Here is a 20761-nt window from a genome sequence, read left to right on the forward strand (position 1 = left end):
GGCATTCCCATAGGATGCACCCCAGAACAGCACATAGGAGCTGTGTGCGGTAAGTAAATCTCACTCCCTGACACCTTATGAGAAAGCGCTAGTGACAAATGTTAGATAGCGACAGATGTCAAACAGATAACTCAGCCCTTTCAAGTGAACTACATCATTTGAGGTACACTGACAGACAAATCACTATACGCCTGTCTGTCAATGGATTGGCACCAACCATACCAATTATGGTATTTATTTGGATTATGTATTGTGGATGATGGTCATATAAGTGGTTATAATAGTATTTTTTTTTACTCTGGCATCTGGCATTTTCAGTAAACAGTCCTGCGCCAGCAGTTCAATAGGCTGTTCTATACCGAGATAGATAGCTATAGATGGATCTATATTGTCTTGAAGACAATAAATCCTTTTCACTTATCAGTATGTTCGATTGCTAAGACAGAGGACAGGCACAACACTATAGCATATAGCTCAACACCACATATACTGTAGCATATAGCATAAATTCCCTAGCCCAGCCCAGATACAAATGGAAGAACATCACATCATATACAAAACATGTAGATAGTCACGTCTCAACCTGTTTAAGGGAGAAGATGTGATGCTTTATCTTTACATGTTCACATCAGTGCAGCACTGGCAGAGGGGACGAAAGCTGGTTTAGCTGGTGGGCTCTATTCCAGTGTAGCACGCTGTGGAGAATGGTCAGGGTCGTTTGTTGTTGCCTTTGCTAGGTCATTCCTAGCTTTGTCATCCATGTCTTGTGTGTCACATGTAAAGAGGTCTGTACATAATATGTATGAGTATATCATACTCCGTCCTTAAGGCAGTTGCACACAAGCCCAGCTGAACATAAATGCATCCTATTACACACACAGAAGAGCTAACACACACACAGACACACACACATGCAGACACACATACATGCAGACACACATATATACACACACACACACGCATACATGCAGACACTCACATACACACAAAAACACACACACACACACACACACACACATACACAATCTTCTCCCTTTTGTGATGATAAATGCCCCAGCAGCAGTTGTTATTGCTCCAGAAGACCCAAGGCTTTTACCCAGATTGCATATCTATGCATATCTCTCCTCTTTTCTCCCTCCCAGGCAGTGATGTATGCCCGCTCATACTTAATTACTGTCACATAACTTTCTGGACGCTCGTCAGCTGCCACGCGTGGCCTTCCAAATGAGGCGGCGGCCATTACAGCTCCAGTCAGATTGATTTCTACTCATTGCTAAATGCTCACTGTTAGTGTTTGCCCTCCAGAAATGCACCTAGCGTATTGCACAAAGCCAGAGTCAATACCTCAGTTCCACGAATGCAGGCATGCATTCACAAACAGCCAGTTCCACAGCCTGCTCCACAACCCATTTCAATCTAGGGCATGGAGAACAATACTGATGACAGCAATCCAACCTCCCTCCCCTTACCCCTCCAAAAAAACAGTGAGGTTTGTACTCCAAACTGGGACAGGTTTATTCAGTCTACTGAAAAGAATGAGATGGCTCCTCTACCTTCCAAAGTAAGGTGATCTGATCTGATCATATCAGTGCCCTAAAGGACTGCCCAGATAAATGTGTCTGCTAGGTCATTAAAACCCTCAATGTCTTCAGGAATTTGTTGATATCCGTGGGCGTGTGTTGATAGTACCCAATTTAAACAGGCAGGGATGGGAAGTGGGGGGCTGGTCAGTAAGTCATTTCCCTGTTCTCTTCGTTGCCTATGTCAGTCACGCTCAGCTGTCAGCTGCCCTTCACTTGGTATTACTGTAAGAAGAGCTTGTCTTAAACGTCTCGCCTCTCAAGTGCCAGAAAAAAAAAGGGAGACAAGAACGGGAGCAGGAACGCTAAATATACTGCAGCTGTTTACCTGAGGACTCTGGGAACCTCACTCCAAATATCTGAAGAGAAATATAGAGTGGGGATAAAGGAAGAGACTGGGGGAGAGACGGAACGTGTTGGGCTTTGCCTTGTCAGTGAGACAAAGAGAACTGGGACATGCTCTGCTCTCTGTCTCTAGATGTCTGTGCTTGTACCGGATCTCTCTCATTCTGCCATTCCCTCTGTCTGCATCTCAGACTCACATCCTCTTGTTCGTTCTCGTCGTCATCATCTCAAGCTTCCCTTTACACATTCCCTCATTCTCTCTTGGACGCATATGTGTGTGTGTTGGGTGGTGGGGGGGAGGGGGATGGTTGAAGGTAAGTTCAAGGGTGGTGCCTGTTGGATGGGTGGATGGATGGATAGTCGGTCAGAGTGCGGGGAAGGCAGGCACTGCAGGGGCTGTTTACTGTTTGTTGTCTCTTTCCCCAGTGCGGTGCTCTGAGCACAGAGGACCTATCAGATCAGCTGTCACACAGCCCCATGAGCACAGCCTCTGCCACAGAGCAGTCTGGGCCTCAGTCTCTGTCTCTCTCTCTCTCTCTCTCTCCCTCTTTCTCTCTCTCTCTCCGTCTCTCTCTCTTAAATGCCACCTCCACGGCCCCCCTCTCTCCTTGGAGGCATCTTCACTGCCACCACCACCAACTCAACTCTTTCCCCACACACATTTATTATTACTGTCAGATGTTTGTACCACTTGTGTTATTCAACATGTCTGGGCTGTGTCTTGAATCACTAATTATCAGGCACAGCAAGCAATACTGTTGTTACTGTTGTTGTTACAACAATTATTGTTGTTGTTTGTTTGTTGTTTATTATTTATTTCTGTTTCATTAATGAAAAAACGTTGAGGACTGTTTTTTAATGTTTTAATGTTGCTGTAAAAATGGTAAGCTGCAGCTATTGTGCAAACATGGGTTTGACTATCCGATTTTCCCATTGTGCACCATTAAATTCTGAGGGCCAGAGATGTACAGTACGTACATTTGCAAACATAGCGTCATCAGCGCCATGGACCAACCGCAGATTGCGAACGCTGTCAGACCCAAGTTTCCGTCTTATTTATCAAACTTTCAATCCATAGTGTAAACTGCACCTTTCTCCCTTTCACCCTTCGCCCATTACCGCAATTTACGAACGCAACTGAATGACAGAGCCTACATTCAAGCGCAGTTAAATGATGAAAACATTAAAAAGAATCAAACGTTTAGCGATCATGAAATAATCTGTGTAGCTCCCTAGAATCTTTGGGCATAGACGGGGCGGTCCTTTGTGACAGAGTCATAGATGCGGGTGGGGCTAAGTAAACCCCTGCTTCAGGGATGAGGAAGAAGGTACAGAGATATATACTAGCTGTTACTTTGCCGTGAAAGGATTTTTTTCATGAAACAATATATGAATGTGCATCACTAAGGAACTCAAATTAGATTATAGGGTTTAACCAAATGGCCGCAGTGGGATCTATTTTTAATCCATCCAAGCTAGCATCGGATTGTGTGTGTGTCTGTGTGGATATCTAAGAAGATCTGACTGAGGAAACCTCAGACTGTTTGTTGTCTCTTTCCCCAGTGCGGTGCTCTGAGCACAGAGGACCTATCAGATCAGCTGTCACACAGCCCCATGAGCACAGCCTCCGCCACAGAGCAGTCTCTCTCTCTCTCTCTCTCCCTCTCCATCTTTGTGTTTTTAACCCACATCTTATGTGAGTGGGAAGCTTCCCGGTGGTAATTGGTTGTCTGTGCATGTGTGTAAGAGTGCTCAGCCCCATCTCACACTCTGACAGAACACACATGCTGCTCCACAAACTCCCACGCTCTGCCTCTCCTTTCTCTAGTGGAACAGAGACACAGGTTGCTGTGAACAGACGGAAGCTCTGGAGAAAGAGAGACCGGAAGACCATTTGTGATGTTTTAAACTGAGAAATCAAAGCCTTGTCGAGCTCAGGGCTGTTGTTCATTTGCCTCATCTAAGGAAAGACGGTTGATTGTAAAAGTGGCACCCCTACTCTTTCCCAGACGTCTGACCAAAAGGTGTAATGCCGACAGCATTTTATAGACAGCAACATGTCAGTACCACTGACTTTGGGAGAGTCACATTACTCAGGGTCCTCATGAACTCTGTTACTGAAAGGGGCTAATAAAACCTGTCTTCTTCATTAGAATTTCATTGGGAGCACTGCTGGGATTACCTGTGACAGCTTGCTGACTTATTTTCGAGTATATGTGGTGTATGTGCCTGTGTTGGTCTTTACATTAATACACAGGATTAGATGTTAAAATCCCTTGTGCCAAAATCCAAGGTAAAAACACATTCAGAAGCCCCTGCTCAAGTTTAACTTTAAAAAAGCACACTACCCACAAATCCGCCAACAAATGGTCACAAACACAATACAAATGGCCCATCCAACAGCAGTATATAGTATGCGGCATGTCATTGGGGTTATCAAGTGGGCACCCTCATTCACCGATGTTTCGTTAAGTTAGGCCCACGACACCTCATGAAGGCTTAACAGTGAAACCAGCGTCCTGGAAACACTCCCCTCCATGCTGCCACCATATTACCACATTGAAATATCCAATACCCAAAATACTCTTAACCAGCCCAGGCATGGTCAAGGTTGGCTAGGTTGGTCCGTCCCGTTGATGTGGACTGAACCATAGCCATAAAAACCTTGGCCAACCAACCATCAACCTAGGCACAGCCCATCACAAACAAAAGAAGTTACACAAAACAAATTAGCTAAATGTGTATGTGTGTAAAAGCAACTACTATTACTCACCATTCAGAAGAATCCTTTCAGCAGTTATATTCTCAGCTGGCACATAACATTGGAGTGTACAGTGGACAATACTGACAACAACAGCAGGGATCAAATCACTGATTGCAATATGGTTGTTTGATTTTTTCTATGCAATAGAAATGGTACTGACAGTAGTTATGAGAACATGCCGGGACCAAGTAGGCCCATGACATTCTCTATTCCTGTATTGATTAACAAAAGAACGAGTCAAGAGCATTAATTATATTTGGTAGAAAAAGGAAGAAAAACTTGAGATTGCCACTCTCCTTGATATTAAAGTGTTTAAAGCACATATTGGTGTTATAATTGACAGTGATCTAAATTTAAACAGCCACATGAAAGCAATAACTAAATCAGCTTTTTACCACCTCAAAAACATTTCCAAACTTAGAGGGCTAATGTTAAAACAAGATGTAGAAAAACTTATTAATGCATTCATCTCCAGTAGGGTTGACTACTGCAATGGGTTACTCACAGGCCTTCCTAAAAAGACTACCAAACAGCTTCAGATGACAAAATGCAGCGGCTAGGGTTCTCAGGAAAACTAAAAGAACTGACCACATTAGTCCAATACTTATGTCCCTGCATTGGCTTCCAGTAAGTCAGAGAATTGCCTTCAAAGGGGGATTCAGTGAAGTAGTTGCCCTGTCATTCTAACAGAATAGACAGATCGGGCATAGTCAGTTACATATAGTGTAACTTTACGGCTCGAGTTACAGCTCTGTAACTTTGTTAATTATTTGGGTGTTAATACTCCATTAAGGGGATTGTCGAGCCCTGTGGCCCTGAAAGGAAACATGTGCGTTCACAGTTTCGGGACTACTTAAAAAATCTCCATAGAGTGCTGCTGTTCACTGGGTGCTTGACTAGTATAATCATTCTATGTTCTTTCATTCTTTCATTCTTTGTGTTTTAATTATTACTTTTGAAACACTCTTAAACTTTTGCCCTTTTATGCTTTTACTGTATGTACTATTACATTGTGTGTAATTTTTACTATTTACTATTTGTTAGTATTTTTACTATTTACTATTCTTACTCCAAGGCTGCAAAGCTCAATAGGATTGTGTTTCATAATATTCAAACACAGTCGGCTTTATTGTTTTAAACTTAGTTTAGCTATCTGCTAAATTAAATGTGCAATTCCGATTAAAGATTTTGAACCAATGTTCAAATTCACCACAATATTCTCGATTAGAACATGAGATAGGGCCATTTTACATCTGTGTCCTTGAGGATGTTCTCATCCTAGCCTTTTACATGATTACAGCCTCTGCTGCTTCAGAATGTGCTGTACTGTATCATGCCATCCATCAAACTGTAAGTGGTAAACATAATGTATGGTATTAGTGCCAGCTCTCACATTTGATAAATTACTCAGCAGGTTTGCAGCCCCGCCTCATTGTACCTCTGCAGCATCTGTGCCAAGTCAGTTGGGTGAAACAGCATGGCTCTAAAGGCCTAGAATTTTGTTCCAAATTTTAGCTGTCTAACATTATCATACAGATTAAGATCGGCAGTTAAACTGAGTTCTCTGTAGGCATCATAGTCGACTATTATTGTTCTGCTCAGCCTATGAGTAATTATTTTACATTGCATTCTTTTTGTCTAGCCATAGTTGACATATCTAAATGTCATATTTTATGTTGAGCCATTCATCATTCTCAGAAAGATAACTTGCAAAAGCTGTAGTTATGTTGTTGTAAATGTTGTCTGTTAAAGGTTAGACTTCTGGGAGATTGAATGTAACATTTTATATCAGGATAGGCCATCCTTGTCATCATGGTGTTTAGAAAAAACTTGAGAATCAGAGTTGATCCTTACTCAGAGATCAGAGAATCCTTGCTCAACTATTCATCCAAAATCCATCTACAGTAAATACTACTGAGGATGTCATTCCTCCTTACCCTGAAAGTGGTATTTAAATTTGAAGAAAAATGTTGTGGCTTCTGCTTTCACACTTTCTTCTTAGCACAAGGGACTAAGGACTTTGAACACACGACTTTCTCACGACTATTTAACAAACTATGTATTCAGTGAAGTCAAGAGAGCATCACGCTTTAGTGGACAGTCAGTGTACAGTGTATAGGTGATAGTATGTAGGCTATATGGCCTAAACCTACATATTTGATGTAATATCATGCATGTAACATGTATTGTCTGCAAAGGGATATCAAATTTACAACAACATTGTTTTTCAAACACAAGGGCATTGTGTCTATGTGTTATTAAGTCAGTCTGCTGAAGTGAAGAAAGTGTCTTATGCATGGGAAAAGATGCTTTAAAATGTTTTTTCCTTCATAGTCAGTGATCCCTTCTTTGCCCTAAAGGGAACCTTTATCCAGATAATGATAATAGTTTAACATACTGTACTTGACTTGAAGTCAACCTTTCCCCTTCGTACTGCATTTTGTCAACTTGTCCCCTTCATACTATACAGTAAGATTATTACTGTTAGTGTGATTGCAGAACCCCCCCCCTCCCACACACACACACACACACACACACACACACACACACACACATATTTTAATATACATAGGGAGATGATAAGGGCATTAGATTATTTTTTTAATCTTATGTGTTATAATGATGACCACTGATAATGTATTACCTATTCCACTGTCAAAATATCAGTTGTAAGATACACACAGTGGTGTTGAAGTCTGTCAGTGCTACAGTTTTCATTTTCATGGGAGCACTGAAATTAAATTTGTCCTTCAGAGCCATTCTGGAGATGAGTGTGTCTGTAACTAATAGGTGTAATAACGTCTCGCAATTACATTATGCATTGGCCCTAGAGAGAAAGCAATCTATTCATTAACTTGGTGTTTTGGGTAAAATAGAACAGATAGCTAAAATGAATAGTCATACAGAGGAGAGTTGTCTAATATATCACAGCCATTCATTTTATTGGTTATTAATCTGTTGTTAGAAAAGGCATCCCACATCCTTGTGTGGTGATTGTGAAATTGCTGTAAGCTATCTTTAATCTTATATAGTTTTTTTTTAATTAGAGAGAGTTGCAGATGTGTCACTTTAATCACATTGCAATTTCAATGTAGATAACCATCAGTCATGCTTATCTGCTTAGTTAATCTGTACAAGTGAGTTTCTGGGAGTTATGTTACAATTACGAGCTAGGGGTTATCCAAAGCAAAGAGACACACACACACTTACACATATCTATGCAAGCACACCCTCAAAGTTAACAGGCAGGCCAGTTTTGACCTTCGACTTCACATTTCACAGCATATTTATTTCAGTATGTGTATGTGCCTTCAGCTTTGTGTGTATTAGCCTTTAGCAAGACAAATGTCAACCGATTTGAGTGACAGGAATTTAGCCAGATTCTAAAGTTTGTCAAGGCCAATTGAATCAGAGCTAAAATCGGACCAAATATATTGTTAACCCAGTGACTTTGGTAAGAAGTGAAGTTGTGTCAACCATATAAACCCCCACACTTGGAACTATTTATAACCTTCCTACTAAGCTGAGCAACACTCTGAGGCCCTCTTTAGGTTGGTCAGGCCCATCTCTCATGTTTAAAACATCTGCTTCCCTCATATGTCCCAGAGAGGTAATGAGTGTCTGACTATGCCGAGAGGGGTCTGTAATGATAATGTGAAGGAACACACACACAGGGTGGCTACTGACAGTGGGAAATATTAAGAAGGGGAACTCAAACAGCAGGGGGCATGTTTGATAGGTTATAATGGAATGTGTCATAGATAGGAAAATGCAGTTCATAGCACTCACCAGATAGCGATGTTAAGCAACACTATATTCATCAATTTGTGAGGTATACAAATGGGATCTCTTTTTGGTGTCATCTTCAAATTCATTTGGATGATATATAGTCATGTAAAGGACAGACATCTGTGTCATTCCAACCTGCCATCCAGGATACACTGTTCTGTGTTCTTGGTAGGAAGACATGCAGTGCCAATAAGACTGAATGGTGTTAAAGCATGCCTTTTGGGTAGCTAGCTTGCTAGTTTTAGACCAAAACTCCATCGTACCGCTTAAAGTATCAGGATAAATATGGATCTCATAGTAGTTTCTAGTATATTATATTCTGTGGTGCCACTTCAAAAGTATTCTGAACACCATATTGAACACCATATATGTGGTGCCACTTCACTATGCCAATAAAATTGTCAGTCTTCGAGAAGTGGCACTTCTCGAAGACTGACAATTTTATTGGCATATAGTGATCTTGGCAGTTTGTAATGATTTAACCATATTGTTTCAACATGCTCAATACTATGACAGCTGTCAGTAACCACATGCTTTCAATATGTCATAGCAAGTTACTGATGGAAACATGACAGTATAATATGCCAGTTGTCCATACATGCAGTATGCACTATAGTATGTAAATAATAAAGTGATATTGGATCCAAAATCATCCAGTCAACACGGCATGAGTGAAGAACTATGTAGTTTGTAGTTTGAATGTATGTTTCTTTATTGATTCATTGATTTAGTGAATCCCTATTATATCTCTATATCTATTTATATCTCTCTATATCTATTCCATTAGGCCTAGCCTACTTGTCAGCAGTGGAAGGACACACAGTAAAACAGGAGGACCAGTACATTTGGTCTGAACTGTGAACTTTTCCCTGTGTGTCAGGTTTCAATTCCAGTGTGAAACAGTTGGTTTCATGGACAGGAAATTATTTTGTATTTTTATCTGCTAATCCGTTAATGCCTCCCACTATGGCACAGTGGGGAATGTAGCAGTGGGGAGCTTAGGTGCTTTAATGGTAAACACTTACACCATTGAGTTCTGCGATCCTGTTGAAGATGTGAAGCATTAGCACACCTCCTTAACGGTTAAATAGCTTACCTGGGACACTAGATAGTACTCAGCAGCATGTAGAGATCTGGGAAGGATGTGATAGCAAGTTTTATTCCAGCACTGCAGTATACTCAGTTTGGAGAGTTGGATGCATATGGGTGTACTGACACTTTTCATAGAATTACTGCTTGCAAATAAAATGGACTAGCTATTAAAAGACCATATAACTGTATTCAAACCCAACATGATGTAGTAGTAAAGGAGGATAGCCGGAGCAACACAGATGTCTACTTATTTCTAAGTTTTAATGCATAGGTGCACAGCATTAAGTGACTAACGTTTCGTTCGGCGATCCTCCTTTACTTGTACTGTCCCTTCGCGTAGACGCACCATATGTCCGCAGAAGCACGAAGAAATTACCCTTTCTGAACACAATATAATCTAGACTACTGCAGAGGAAAGAGATTTGAGGTGTAAATGTCAGGTGAAAGATCATGACCTTTGACATCACAAAACCAAACTAAATAAAATGGCCTTACCCAGGTACTGGAATGTTTATAGTTGGAGCTCAGCCTTCCTGGAACACAGGAAGCATGAAAAAGCGCTGTCTCGTTTAGCCGACGACATGTCGGCAAACTTCAGACACCTTCCCTGGTGCTTATGACGTTGATCAGTGCTACGTGTGTGTGTCTTGGGGGGAGGGGGGGTTCAATTTTAATTGACTCTCTCATTCGACTGAAAACCTCTGACAGCCAGACGCAGATACTTTCAAGCTTCAGCCGGGTTTGCAGCAGCCAGCCACACAGATAACAGTCTAGTTTTTTTTTTCTTTGTTGTGAGGCTTGATTGAAGTCACCCTTTCTTTCCAAGAGAGACTGTCTTCATCAACCACCACCTGGGCTTTCCACAGCATTGGCTCCTCTGCACCACCACCACAAGAGACTGTGTGATGAGACTCGGTGGCCAGAGCCTCTTCAGTGCTCTTTCAATTAACCTGCTTAAAGGATGCTACATCTGCCGTCAAAGGCACCTCTCCTCAGAGCTCTGTTTGTCCACCTAAACATGCCTAAAGCAGCCTCCCAGCTTTTCTTTGTCTCATTAGCACATTATCCATCATATGGTTTCAGATGTGTGGCTTGTTTTCCCCAGATTTAGGCTTGCATAAACAAATAAACTGTTTCTGTTCATCTCATTGCTTTACAAATGGGGAATAAAATGAACTATATTCTGTCATACCTAGCCCAGGTTTAGTTTGAAATCCCATCTAAACAGTGATTCATGTGCAACAGGTAGGCCTACACTGTAGCTGCCACAGGTGTCAGAATTTTGCACAAGACCGACCTGATGGCTTGACTTTGAGAGTTTGCTGCTCCTCTTGAGGTGCCAAGTGGTATGACAAGAGTTTGGTATGGAGCTAGCTGATTACTACATGCTAACTTTATATGGGCAACACCCATTTCTCAAAATGATCATTGTTTTCTAGCTAATTGTGGAATGTTTTAAGGTAAAATGTTTAAAGCTGCACAGAAGTCATATTGCCAGTTCTCTAATGATGTTATAGAACATTCCGGTAATGAAGACCAGACCACTGATCTCAATCTTCTTCTGAGCTCAGTGAAACAGGTACGGCACTTCCGGAAGCCTACAATAGGGAGACAGGCCTCCACAGCACATGCCACAAAGAAGCTCTTTTAGTCTGTTGTCATAGAAACCAGGGAAGACGTGAATGGGGAGGTGTGACGGGGGAGGACATTTTAACATGGTTTTCTGTGTGTGTGTATGTCTGTGTGGTATATGGCATGCTCTTGCAGTAACCTTGTAAAGTGCCATCAAAATGCCAGTGTCTACACCGACTACGTAAGATCACTAGTGGAACAAGCTGTCCTTCTTCAATAAACTCAGCCATGGGTGAAAGATGGGTGGGATCATCAAGGTCTGTTGTGAGCGGGGTTTTGACATTGAAAATCGAACATGTCAAAGACATTTGTAAGCTCAAAGAAATGTAAAATTTTAAGGTCATCTTGTGAACAGTAGGCAGAAGGATGCTCCCTCAGATGAACTCAATAGAAAACTGGATGGTGAGGAAGAGCTAGAGAGACAGACCTCCTCCCTGTGTCCATCTGTGACAGATCTGTGTAGTGGTCTGGATAACTGATCGTGACATTACTTTTTTCTTTCCTGCCAACACAGCTAGATGCTGACAGGGATGAGGAGGACGTCTTCTTTGACATCAGCCTGACTGTGGACAACAAGCTCTTTCCCACCAAAGAACCAGTGGCAGGTACATATTAATGCCCTTGCAGGCTTTGGAACAGTCAATGCATACATTATCATGCACCAGTTCTAGGGCAATGCATAAACCCATATGGAAATGGTAGCATCCCAAGGTGTTCTCAATATTGCACTACAGATGTGAATGGTGTGTTCCAGGCAATGACAAAGAAAGCAAACGAACGGTAAACCAACTACTGAAAGCCTACTATGACTGACTGGCCTCCAAATTTACATTCAGCGTTCGGGTGAAGAGCTGATTTGATTCAGTGACGTCTGTTGTGTCATGACACTTGACATAAATGATGAATAATGAAATAGTGAAGTTTTATCTAATCCAATCAGTTTATAAAATAAAAATAAAATTCTCCAATCCTCCTCCTTTAACCAATGGCACAAGAGTATGACCCATAACAGCAGGGTTCTGATGTATTGCCTGAAGGCAGTGTTAAGTGGCTGGCACATGTTGGAGGAGGGAGGTAAGTGTGAAGCTGTGCTGTTAGGACACCATGCACAGTTCCGCCACTGCAGCTTGCAACCATCAACTGTGGGTGGTTGTCCTGCATTTCCTGTATATGCACGATTATGAGGCTCAGGGAGCCAGAACACATGACCCGGCTACATTCTGATGAGGAGCACGAGTGTGTCTCGTCCAGTGGCTGACCTTGGCTTGGACAGGGCTGACCGAGGGAGCTGGGAGAACGCATGACAAGTTAGGCCAAGACTCTGTGTAGCGGCAGCCTCCTGCAGGATGGAGCGAGGGGAGACGGGGGTGGCCAGGGTGATGGTGACGGCAGGGCTGGAGTTGGGAGTGGGTGGTGAGAGAATCTTGCAGGGTTGAATGAACTGCCCCACAGAGTGGCAATGATTAATGGGGGAGTTAGATATGGAGAAGAAGAGCTGAAGAAATTCTCTGTCTTGTTTTTGATTTATTTATTTTCTCAGCTCATCTCCTCCCATCGTTGTTTGTGGTGCAGCAGGAAAGGATATCTATAGTGGGGGTCATGCAGGGAGTGGAGTAGTGTGAGATCGATAGAGAGTATGGAGATGGGGTCTGACCACGGCCATTAATTGACTGATACGAAGGTCAGGCTCTAAGCAGAGTTAATTTTCTTATTCAGCTCGCAGGTCTGTGGATATTTACATAATTATTTCAGCAAAATCTCCAAATTATGTAATTATAATATAGGTGGATTGTTCTAATGCATTATGTAATTACTGTGAAAAGGAGGTTCCGAATATATAATAACAAATGAAACTCCAGTGTCCATTTTTTTAATGTTTGATTAACATTTGAAAGTATAGACTTTACAGATGAAGGCATGTGCATTTGTCAATTAAACATAGATAAAATCCTTTGAAATCATTTTTATTCAATCAAATCTATAATTAAATCTAATTGTGGATACGTTCTTTGAATCAGTAATTAGAAAGGGTGACATTTTATGAAAGAAAGAGGTAAGTTTTAGCAGTGTACACGTGATATCCGTTGTGCTCTTGATATACTGGCAATGAGGCATTTATATGTTAAACAAGAGACATATTGTAGACACATGTATATTTTTATACATCATAAATTCTCTGGCAGTGCACACCCACAGTCACCCCACCACACAAAGTGCCAGTTCACCAGTGACCAACACAATGTCTTTGCTGTTAGTATGGACTCATTTTCAAACTGTACCCCATCCAGTAGGTTTCATTGAGCTTGTTGGCTGTACAAAACTGACACACAGACAGACAAAAGTCATGGATCTAGACAACGTTGTTGAAGGGTACTAGTAATTACACATGGCTTTGATTATATAATATTATTACACACATACACACTCTTACTATACATTTTAGGGAATAAGGGCTACTCCAGTCTAGCTGTTTTTGTGGGGGAAGTGGGCAGGGTGATGATGCAGGACTAGCTTAGACAGACAGATTTATGGATGACCCTGGTGCAGCGGAGGCTATGTGGCTCTTGACCAGGCAATGGGCTGCGCTTGATGCACACACACACACATACACACACACACACACACACACACACACACACAAAGTGTACACATACACATACACATACACTCAGCTAGAGGGTTACATCTCTAGTGTCAACCCTTCTGCCTCAGGCATAGCAAGTAGCAGACCACACGTAGAGATCTCAAAAGCCCTTCTCCTGTTCATGACTGCGAGGACAGTGCACAGGAATATCTGAGATGACCCTGAGGCACTTCAGTGATGGCTTATGTGCATACCCCATTGATCATTGATCATTGATCATGACAAGCATGCATACTGTTCCTACTGTGCTTTCTGTGTGTATGCATTCAGCTGCCAGATTGCATGGTTCCTAAGGCAGTAACACAACATATAATGGATAATGTATAGAACGCCGGTCATTATTGGGAAAATAAGTCCCCAGATAGATAATCATTCTTCCACCAAGAATGGTTGCCAAGCAACGTTGAGATGTAACTACTTTAAAGCTGCAGTTGGTAAGTCCGACAGATTGAATGTTTACAATTCTCATGCCCCTCCCCCACTACCACCGAGCACCCTCTCATCAAGTTTGTGCTCGTCAGTGCGCACCAGACTGCACCAGACTGTGATTGACAGTCAGATCTCACACAGCCCTGCTCTGATTGGACCAGAAGAACCGGGAGCTATGGATTTTTGCAAAACAAATAACAGGCTCAGGTGGAGGTAGAAGTACTGTTTTTTTTTTCTAAAACCGGCTGATTTCGGAGCATAGTGTCGGTTTCAGTGAATATGATAAAAAAAATTCTTATCAACTGCAGCTTTAACTTTTGTATCAAGTTATGGTAGCCCAGTAATATAGAACAAAATGCGGTCAAGGTGTATGTTTATGCTTACGGCATTGAACGCTATTCAGCTAATCACAATCAAGGACCGGAACTATCAGTATTAAAAATAATTAAAAATAATTTACAGTAGAACGTGGGAAATCCCATTCAAGTCAATAGAGCGTTCTACTAGCATATTGTGAAGAGCCGTATAATAAACATATATAATGCACACATGCACATGCGCACACACACACACACACACACACACACACTCAGACACACACACATACTGTATATACACACACACACACACACACACACACACACACACACACACATATAGTATATACTGTATATATGCCATCTGTGAAAACTCCACGTTTAACCCATAATTGTGTATGTGAAGCAGACATCAGTGTGTCACAGGCCTCGGCTTCTGGGATCATTTGTATCTCTGCTGCCACACAGAGCATCTCTGCACAGTTCCCTCCATCAATCAGGGGAGATGGAACACATTTTCCCTGTTAAAGACTGAAAAAAAAACTAAACAAACACAGACACCCACCCCCTAAGTGCTCAAGATAAAAAGCAATACCATATCGATTTGAGAGCTTTGCTAGTTCTATATCTCGCTTGATGCAGGGGAGGGACGCATGGCAACTCTCATTCCTCAGGAAATGAAGAGTGAGCCTCTCCCCCAGCCCTCATCCCTTCACAGTGACTTGGGGATGGAGGTGATGATGGTGTTGTTGGCTATCTGGTAGTGTACTGAGCAGCGGGTTTCAGCAGGTTTAGCCTCCTTAAAAGCTCTCTGCGGTGGGCACAACATAACCCCCCCCCCATCCTCACGCATCCTCTCGGTCGCCCCCGGTCGGTCGGGGGGGGGGGGGGCATCCATTTTCCAGCTGGTGCCTCTCTCTTTGGCTTGTAAAGGGTTTACTTGTGAAACGGTGGCGAGAGCCTCTCTCCAGTGGCCTCAGGGCCCCAGGTGTGACAGCACTGTTTTTAAATGGGACACTCTGAGAACCTCCATCACTTTAATTTCCCCACCACGCAGTTTGCATTCTCCCTAAAGGAAGCCATTTCTTGGATAATTGCTAATCTAAAGAGATTGAGAGTGCGGGAGAATGACAGAGAGAAAGCAAAGGGATAAAAGCACAGCAGGCCCTTTAGTGGTTTGGGCAGCTCATGCACTCTGTTAAATTGCTCACTTGACCCCCTCCACAGGATAAGTTTTGGTGGAGATTACTGTGGAAGCTGTCCCTAATGGCGGATAAATGAATGACAGTACCAGGTGGTGGATATCTCTCTGTATGTGCGTTTTGTTTGTGTGTGTATGTGTGTGTGTGTGTGTGTGTGTGTGTGTGTGTGTGTGTGTTGGGGTTGTATATGACATAAATATACTGCACAGTGCATAACATCCGCTCTGGCATTACGGGACAGCAGACTGCAGACAGGACTCCTCTGGCGTGGACAGTCAAGGCCGTTCTCTGACATGCCGTCATCTTCGCCCGGAAGAAAAACATGTCATCTTGAGATGTGGCTGATTTTTGGAGCAAAGTGCTGAATCTGAATTCTTGAATTTCCCCTGGGGATCAATAAAGTATCTATCTATCTATCTATCTATCTATCTGAATCGGATTCTGCTGTTTTGCCTTGCTAAAAAAGCTAGAATCTGAAAGGAAACATATTTTTTTTTGGGGGGGGGGGGGGTGGCCAGCATTTGTAGCACAGCCTACTTATCATATATGAAAGCTCTACCTCTTGCAAGTGTTTTTTTTTTTTCATTTTTGTTTTTCAGAGGTTTCACTTTGCAATTTTACATTATTTTGCATGCCCAAAACAGGATTTGCAACAGTAGTGAAGATCAAAGTCTACGCATGCCTCCATAACCACAGAGCATTAATAATCTCTGTTTGGGCTTGTCATTAAGTGCAGGAAATGAAATGGCATGGCAAGTATCCCTACTGAAAAAACCAGCCTGACCAGCTAAAGGTGGTTTGCTGGTTGACCAGCTTGTTGACCAGCTTGTTTGACCACCCTATGATGGTTGACCAGCTAGACCAGCAAATCTCTTGCGAAAACATACCTTCAGCTGGTTTACCCACCTAACGATGGTAATTCAGCTGGTTTTGCTTGTCGTACCACCTCAAGCTGGTCATTTTAGCTGGTGTTGATGGTCTACACTGCTGGTTTAACTGGCCGTGCCAGCTTATGTTGGTCAAACCAGCATGACCATCTTGCACCAACAATGTCAAGCTTGGCAGGCTGGTCACCAGCATGACCATCTTGCACCAGCTGTATCCCACACGACAGGCTGGTCAAACCAGCATGACCAGCTTCCTCAGATGGTCACGCCAGCATATCCAGCTGGTGGTCCAACCAGCTACACCAGCAAAGACCAGCAAGAGCTGGAAGAAAACCAGCAAAGACCAGCTAAAACCAGCTAAAACCAGCTACCAGCATAAGCTGGTTTCTAGCTGTTTTTTTCAGCAGGGATGGTAACAATGAATGCATAAGACTGGTTGCCATTCAGAGCCTGAAGTAAAGAGTATCTGAGCCAGTTGTTGGGTTTGTTGTTGCAGTTGTGCAGTTGTTGTAGATGTGTCTGTTCAAAGGCATCATGTCCCAATGAAAAACTGAAGAATTAGAGACACAAGGGAGTGAGAAACAAGACTGGATTCCACAAAAGGGCCGTATTAAGCATGAAGAATGACCCACAATGCAACATTTCTCCTAAATTCTCAAGAGACTGGGAAATGTGCAACTTATGGGGCTCTATCGTGCACTTTAGCGCAATTGATTTTGCGCAAATCGCTTTGTGGGCGGATCTTGGCCGCTGTTTTTTATTTTACCAGTGGGTTAATGACTGTTGCGCCTGACGCAAATCTAAAATGGGGTGGTCTGAAGTAGCTACATTAATCATGGGTGTGGTTTGGGCGTAAGGTGCAATAAACCAATCAGAGCGTCATCTCACATTGCCTTTAACAATAGGCATGCTTGTTCCATAGCGGATTGCTATTATGATGGCGGAATTGCCAGGCGCAGCCAGGAATGGTTCACAGCGCTATAGTCAGTTGGGAACAATTTGCTATTGATTTTTCCTCTTGACAAAATGTAATACAGAAATGTTACTTTCCGATGTTTTGGGATCACTCTCACTGAATCACGAGGTTATGAATGCACGGTGATATTTTTGCAATGTAATCTACCTCACTATAGACAATGCAGATCTGTCAGATAAGCTCTCCTCTCCCGTGCTGCTGCTGGTGCATTTGGGTTAAATGGCATTGGCATGCAGTTCAACATCACGTCTCATTAAGTCCTCTAATATTTCCTAATTTATGTCATCAACACATCCGTGATTCGTGGAAATGTGTACACTAGATTTATACCTATTTTTTCACATCGGACACCACATTGATTTCCCTCGTGTAGCAATATTTGTTCTTGTAATTATGTATGGTTTGGAGAAATGGGAACTGTGTCGTATAGATGAGAGGAGCAAAGTGCATTGCGAAACACAGGCGCCCAAGCAAGCGCTCCTGCAGGTGTAAAGCTACCCCAGCTAACACATGACGTTGCAGCAACTTCGCCATAAAGTTGTCATTTGGTCACCGCGACATTACCTTCTGACTATGTTGTTGCAACGTCACAGATATTGCCATTTGGTGCCGTGGGAAACGTTTCTGCGACGTCTGCCTATGACGTTGCAATGTAGTATTGTGAGTGATGTTGCCACAACAGCATGATCAGGTCAGCTGATGACGTTGCCATTTAGTATCAGGAAATGTCCCAGCGACGTCAGCCAATGACGTTGACATGTAGTATTTGGAGTGATGTTGCCACAACGTTGTAAACGGGTCAGCTGATGACGTTGCCATTTGGTGCTGTGGGAAATGTACCGGCGACGTCAGCCGATGATGTTGCCATGTAGTATTTGGAGTGATGTTGCCACAATGTTGTAAATGGGTCTGCTGATGACGTTGCCATTTGATGCTGTGGGAAACGTCACCATGACATCAGCCGATGACGTTGCCATGTAGTACTGTGAGTGATGTTGACCCAACGTTGTGAACTGGTCAGCTGATGACGTTACCATTTGGTGTCATGGGAACCGTCCCCGCGACGTCAGCCAATGACGTTGCCATGTAGTATTGTGAGTGATGTAGCCACAACATTGTGAACTGGTCAGCTGATGATGTTGCCATTTGCTACCATGAAGAATGGTGCAACAACATCGTGATCAGGTCAGCATTTTACCTATTGGTCGGGGATCGAACCAGCAACCCTTCGGTTTCAAGTCCTGACCAGTAGGCCATGACTGCCTTAAATTAGTTAGAAATATCCACCATAATGTATTCAGATGTATATGGGGAAATGTATTGGTAATATTTGTAAAGATATATGTACATATATATTGTAACATATATGCACAATATATGTTACAATATATATGTATATATGAGACCATGCACATACAATGTATGCACAATACATATGTGGTGATATATACAGTATATGTACATTACATGTAACATCTAAAATATATGAGTACTTACAGTTTTTCCCAGTTGCTAAAACACTAAAATCCATTGGCTGAAGAAAGTTCTCAGTTGCTTGAACTCATTAAGCTAATTATTCAGTCTGTTGTCTTAGGCTTAGGCTTAGCTTAGGCTCAACTCTTACTGATTTTTTTAACAATAAATTGAATAGTTTATTTAAAAAAAAAAAGAAACCGTGGATGTGAAACTACTAGTTCTAACCCAGTATAAAAGTCCAGCTGACAATTCCATTGTGTATCTTGTTGGAGGACATAAGCCTGAATGGTTGAAAATCAGCTACACACATAAGGTAAGTTCATATGACTGAATGTAATTAATAGCAAAATGGATAACCATGAAGATGTGATCTGATGTTACATAGGTTGTCTCTCTCCCACAGTAACGGTAATATCACCCGGATCAAAGCATTCGCTGTGCCTACAGATATTAATTGGCCTATGTACAAGTGCTGTAAGAAGGGTAGTTGTCATGTAATGCACATACTATAATTGTATTATTGTTGCGGTTACGGATTGGCAAGTTACGTTGCGGTTACGTAATGCAACCTTTCACTTGCGACGTTGCCGCAATGTTGCCTGCAGTTGTTGTTAAGGACTGGCGACGTCGGTAACTTACGTTACGGTTACGAAATGGCACCTTTCAATTCCACGTTGCTACAACAATGTTGCAGATACGGATTGGCAACGTTGGGGAGTTACGTTGCGGTTACGAATTGCGCTGCCGCTGTCCTATTGCGTGCAGAGGGAATTTGAAAGACAACTGATTATCCCGCTCGGACTGAGCACTGCGAACGGTGAGTGCCCAGACCCTACATTTTAATGTGGGTCTGGCTCGTCAGGCTACGCACATGTACCTGTGGAGGGAAAATTCCAATATGCGCTGACTGCAAAATAGGAAAGACAAAAGCGTGAGTTACAAAGTCAATTTCGCTACAGTGCAAAATAGAGCCCATGGTGTCATTAGTTCAAAGGAATATATTCCATTCATTATTTGTTAGCAATAGAATAGAATGAATCCCTTGCCACCTCATGTTCCTCATCAATCATAAACATATTGTAACGTCGGCGCAAAAGACAGTGTTCGCGTTCTCCCGCGCAGGGGATCCTGGGATACGAGAGCGAACATTTGGGGGGTTTATGTCGTTATTCTCCTTAGTTTTGTGTGTAATGTTAGCGTCTTTATTGTAACATGTTTCCCTTTTAGTTCTCCCTCGTGTGTGATCCTTTTTGTGTGGGAGGCTGCGTCCTCCCCTGTATGTGTAGTGTGTGTGCGTGCTTGACCTGCCCTGTTTGCATTGTGTTCTGTGTCTTGGTCTATCTGTGTCCCGGCTCTCGTTCCCAGTGAATAAACCTTTTGATTGGACAACTGTGTGGTTCGCTATCAAAACGTTACATTGGTGTCAGAAGCGACTTTCGAACATGGCCTCCACTCAGCGGGAGCAGCTGGGAGCGGGAGACCTCATCACTGGGTGGAGGCCCACACAAGAGGATGCAGAGAGAGCCCTTGTAAGGGCTACTAAAAAGCTCGGGGCCTTCTATCGCTACTGCCGACGGAGGAGAGGAGCTTTCGGTTGGAGCTGCCTGCGGCCATGGGAGAAGTTCTTG

At 42.6% G+C, this 20761-nt stretch overlaps 1 protein-coding gene across 1 annotated transcript in view; it reads left to right on the forward strand.

Moving 5' to 3' along the window:
- The window catches only part of ak5 (adenylate kinase 5), a 50717-nt gene that overhangs the window by 15812 nt on the left and 14144 nt on the right, over positions 1-20761 (forward strand). Inside the window, exon 7 of the mRNA XM_076296031.1 lies at positions 11717-11807. Within this exon, the coding sequence (XP_076152146.1) occupies positions 11717-11807 (91 nt within the window). The remainder of the gene's footprint in view (positions 1-11716; positions 11808-20761) is intronic.

Source organism: Alosa pseudoharengus, unplaced genomic scaffold (assembly GCF_046254945.1).
Source record: "Alosa pseudoharengus isolate Yale_2024_CS ecotype anadromous, Long Island Sound unplaced genomic scaffold, YU_APseudo_1.1 YU_APseudo_1.1_scf_2, whole genome shotgun sequence".
Taxonomy (NCBI): domain Eukaryota; kingdom Metazoa; phylum Chordata; class Actinopteri; order Clupeiformes; family Clupeidae; genus Alosa; species Alosa pseudoharengus.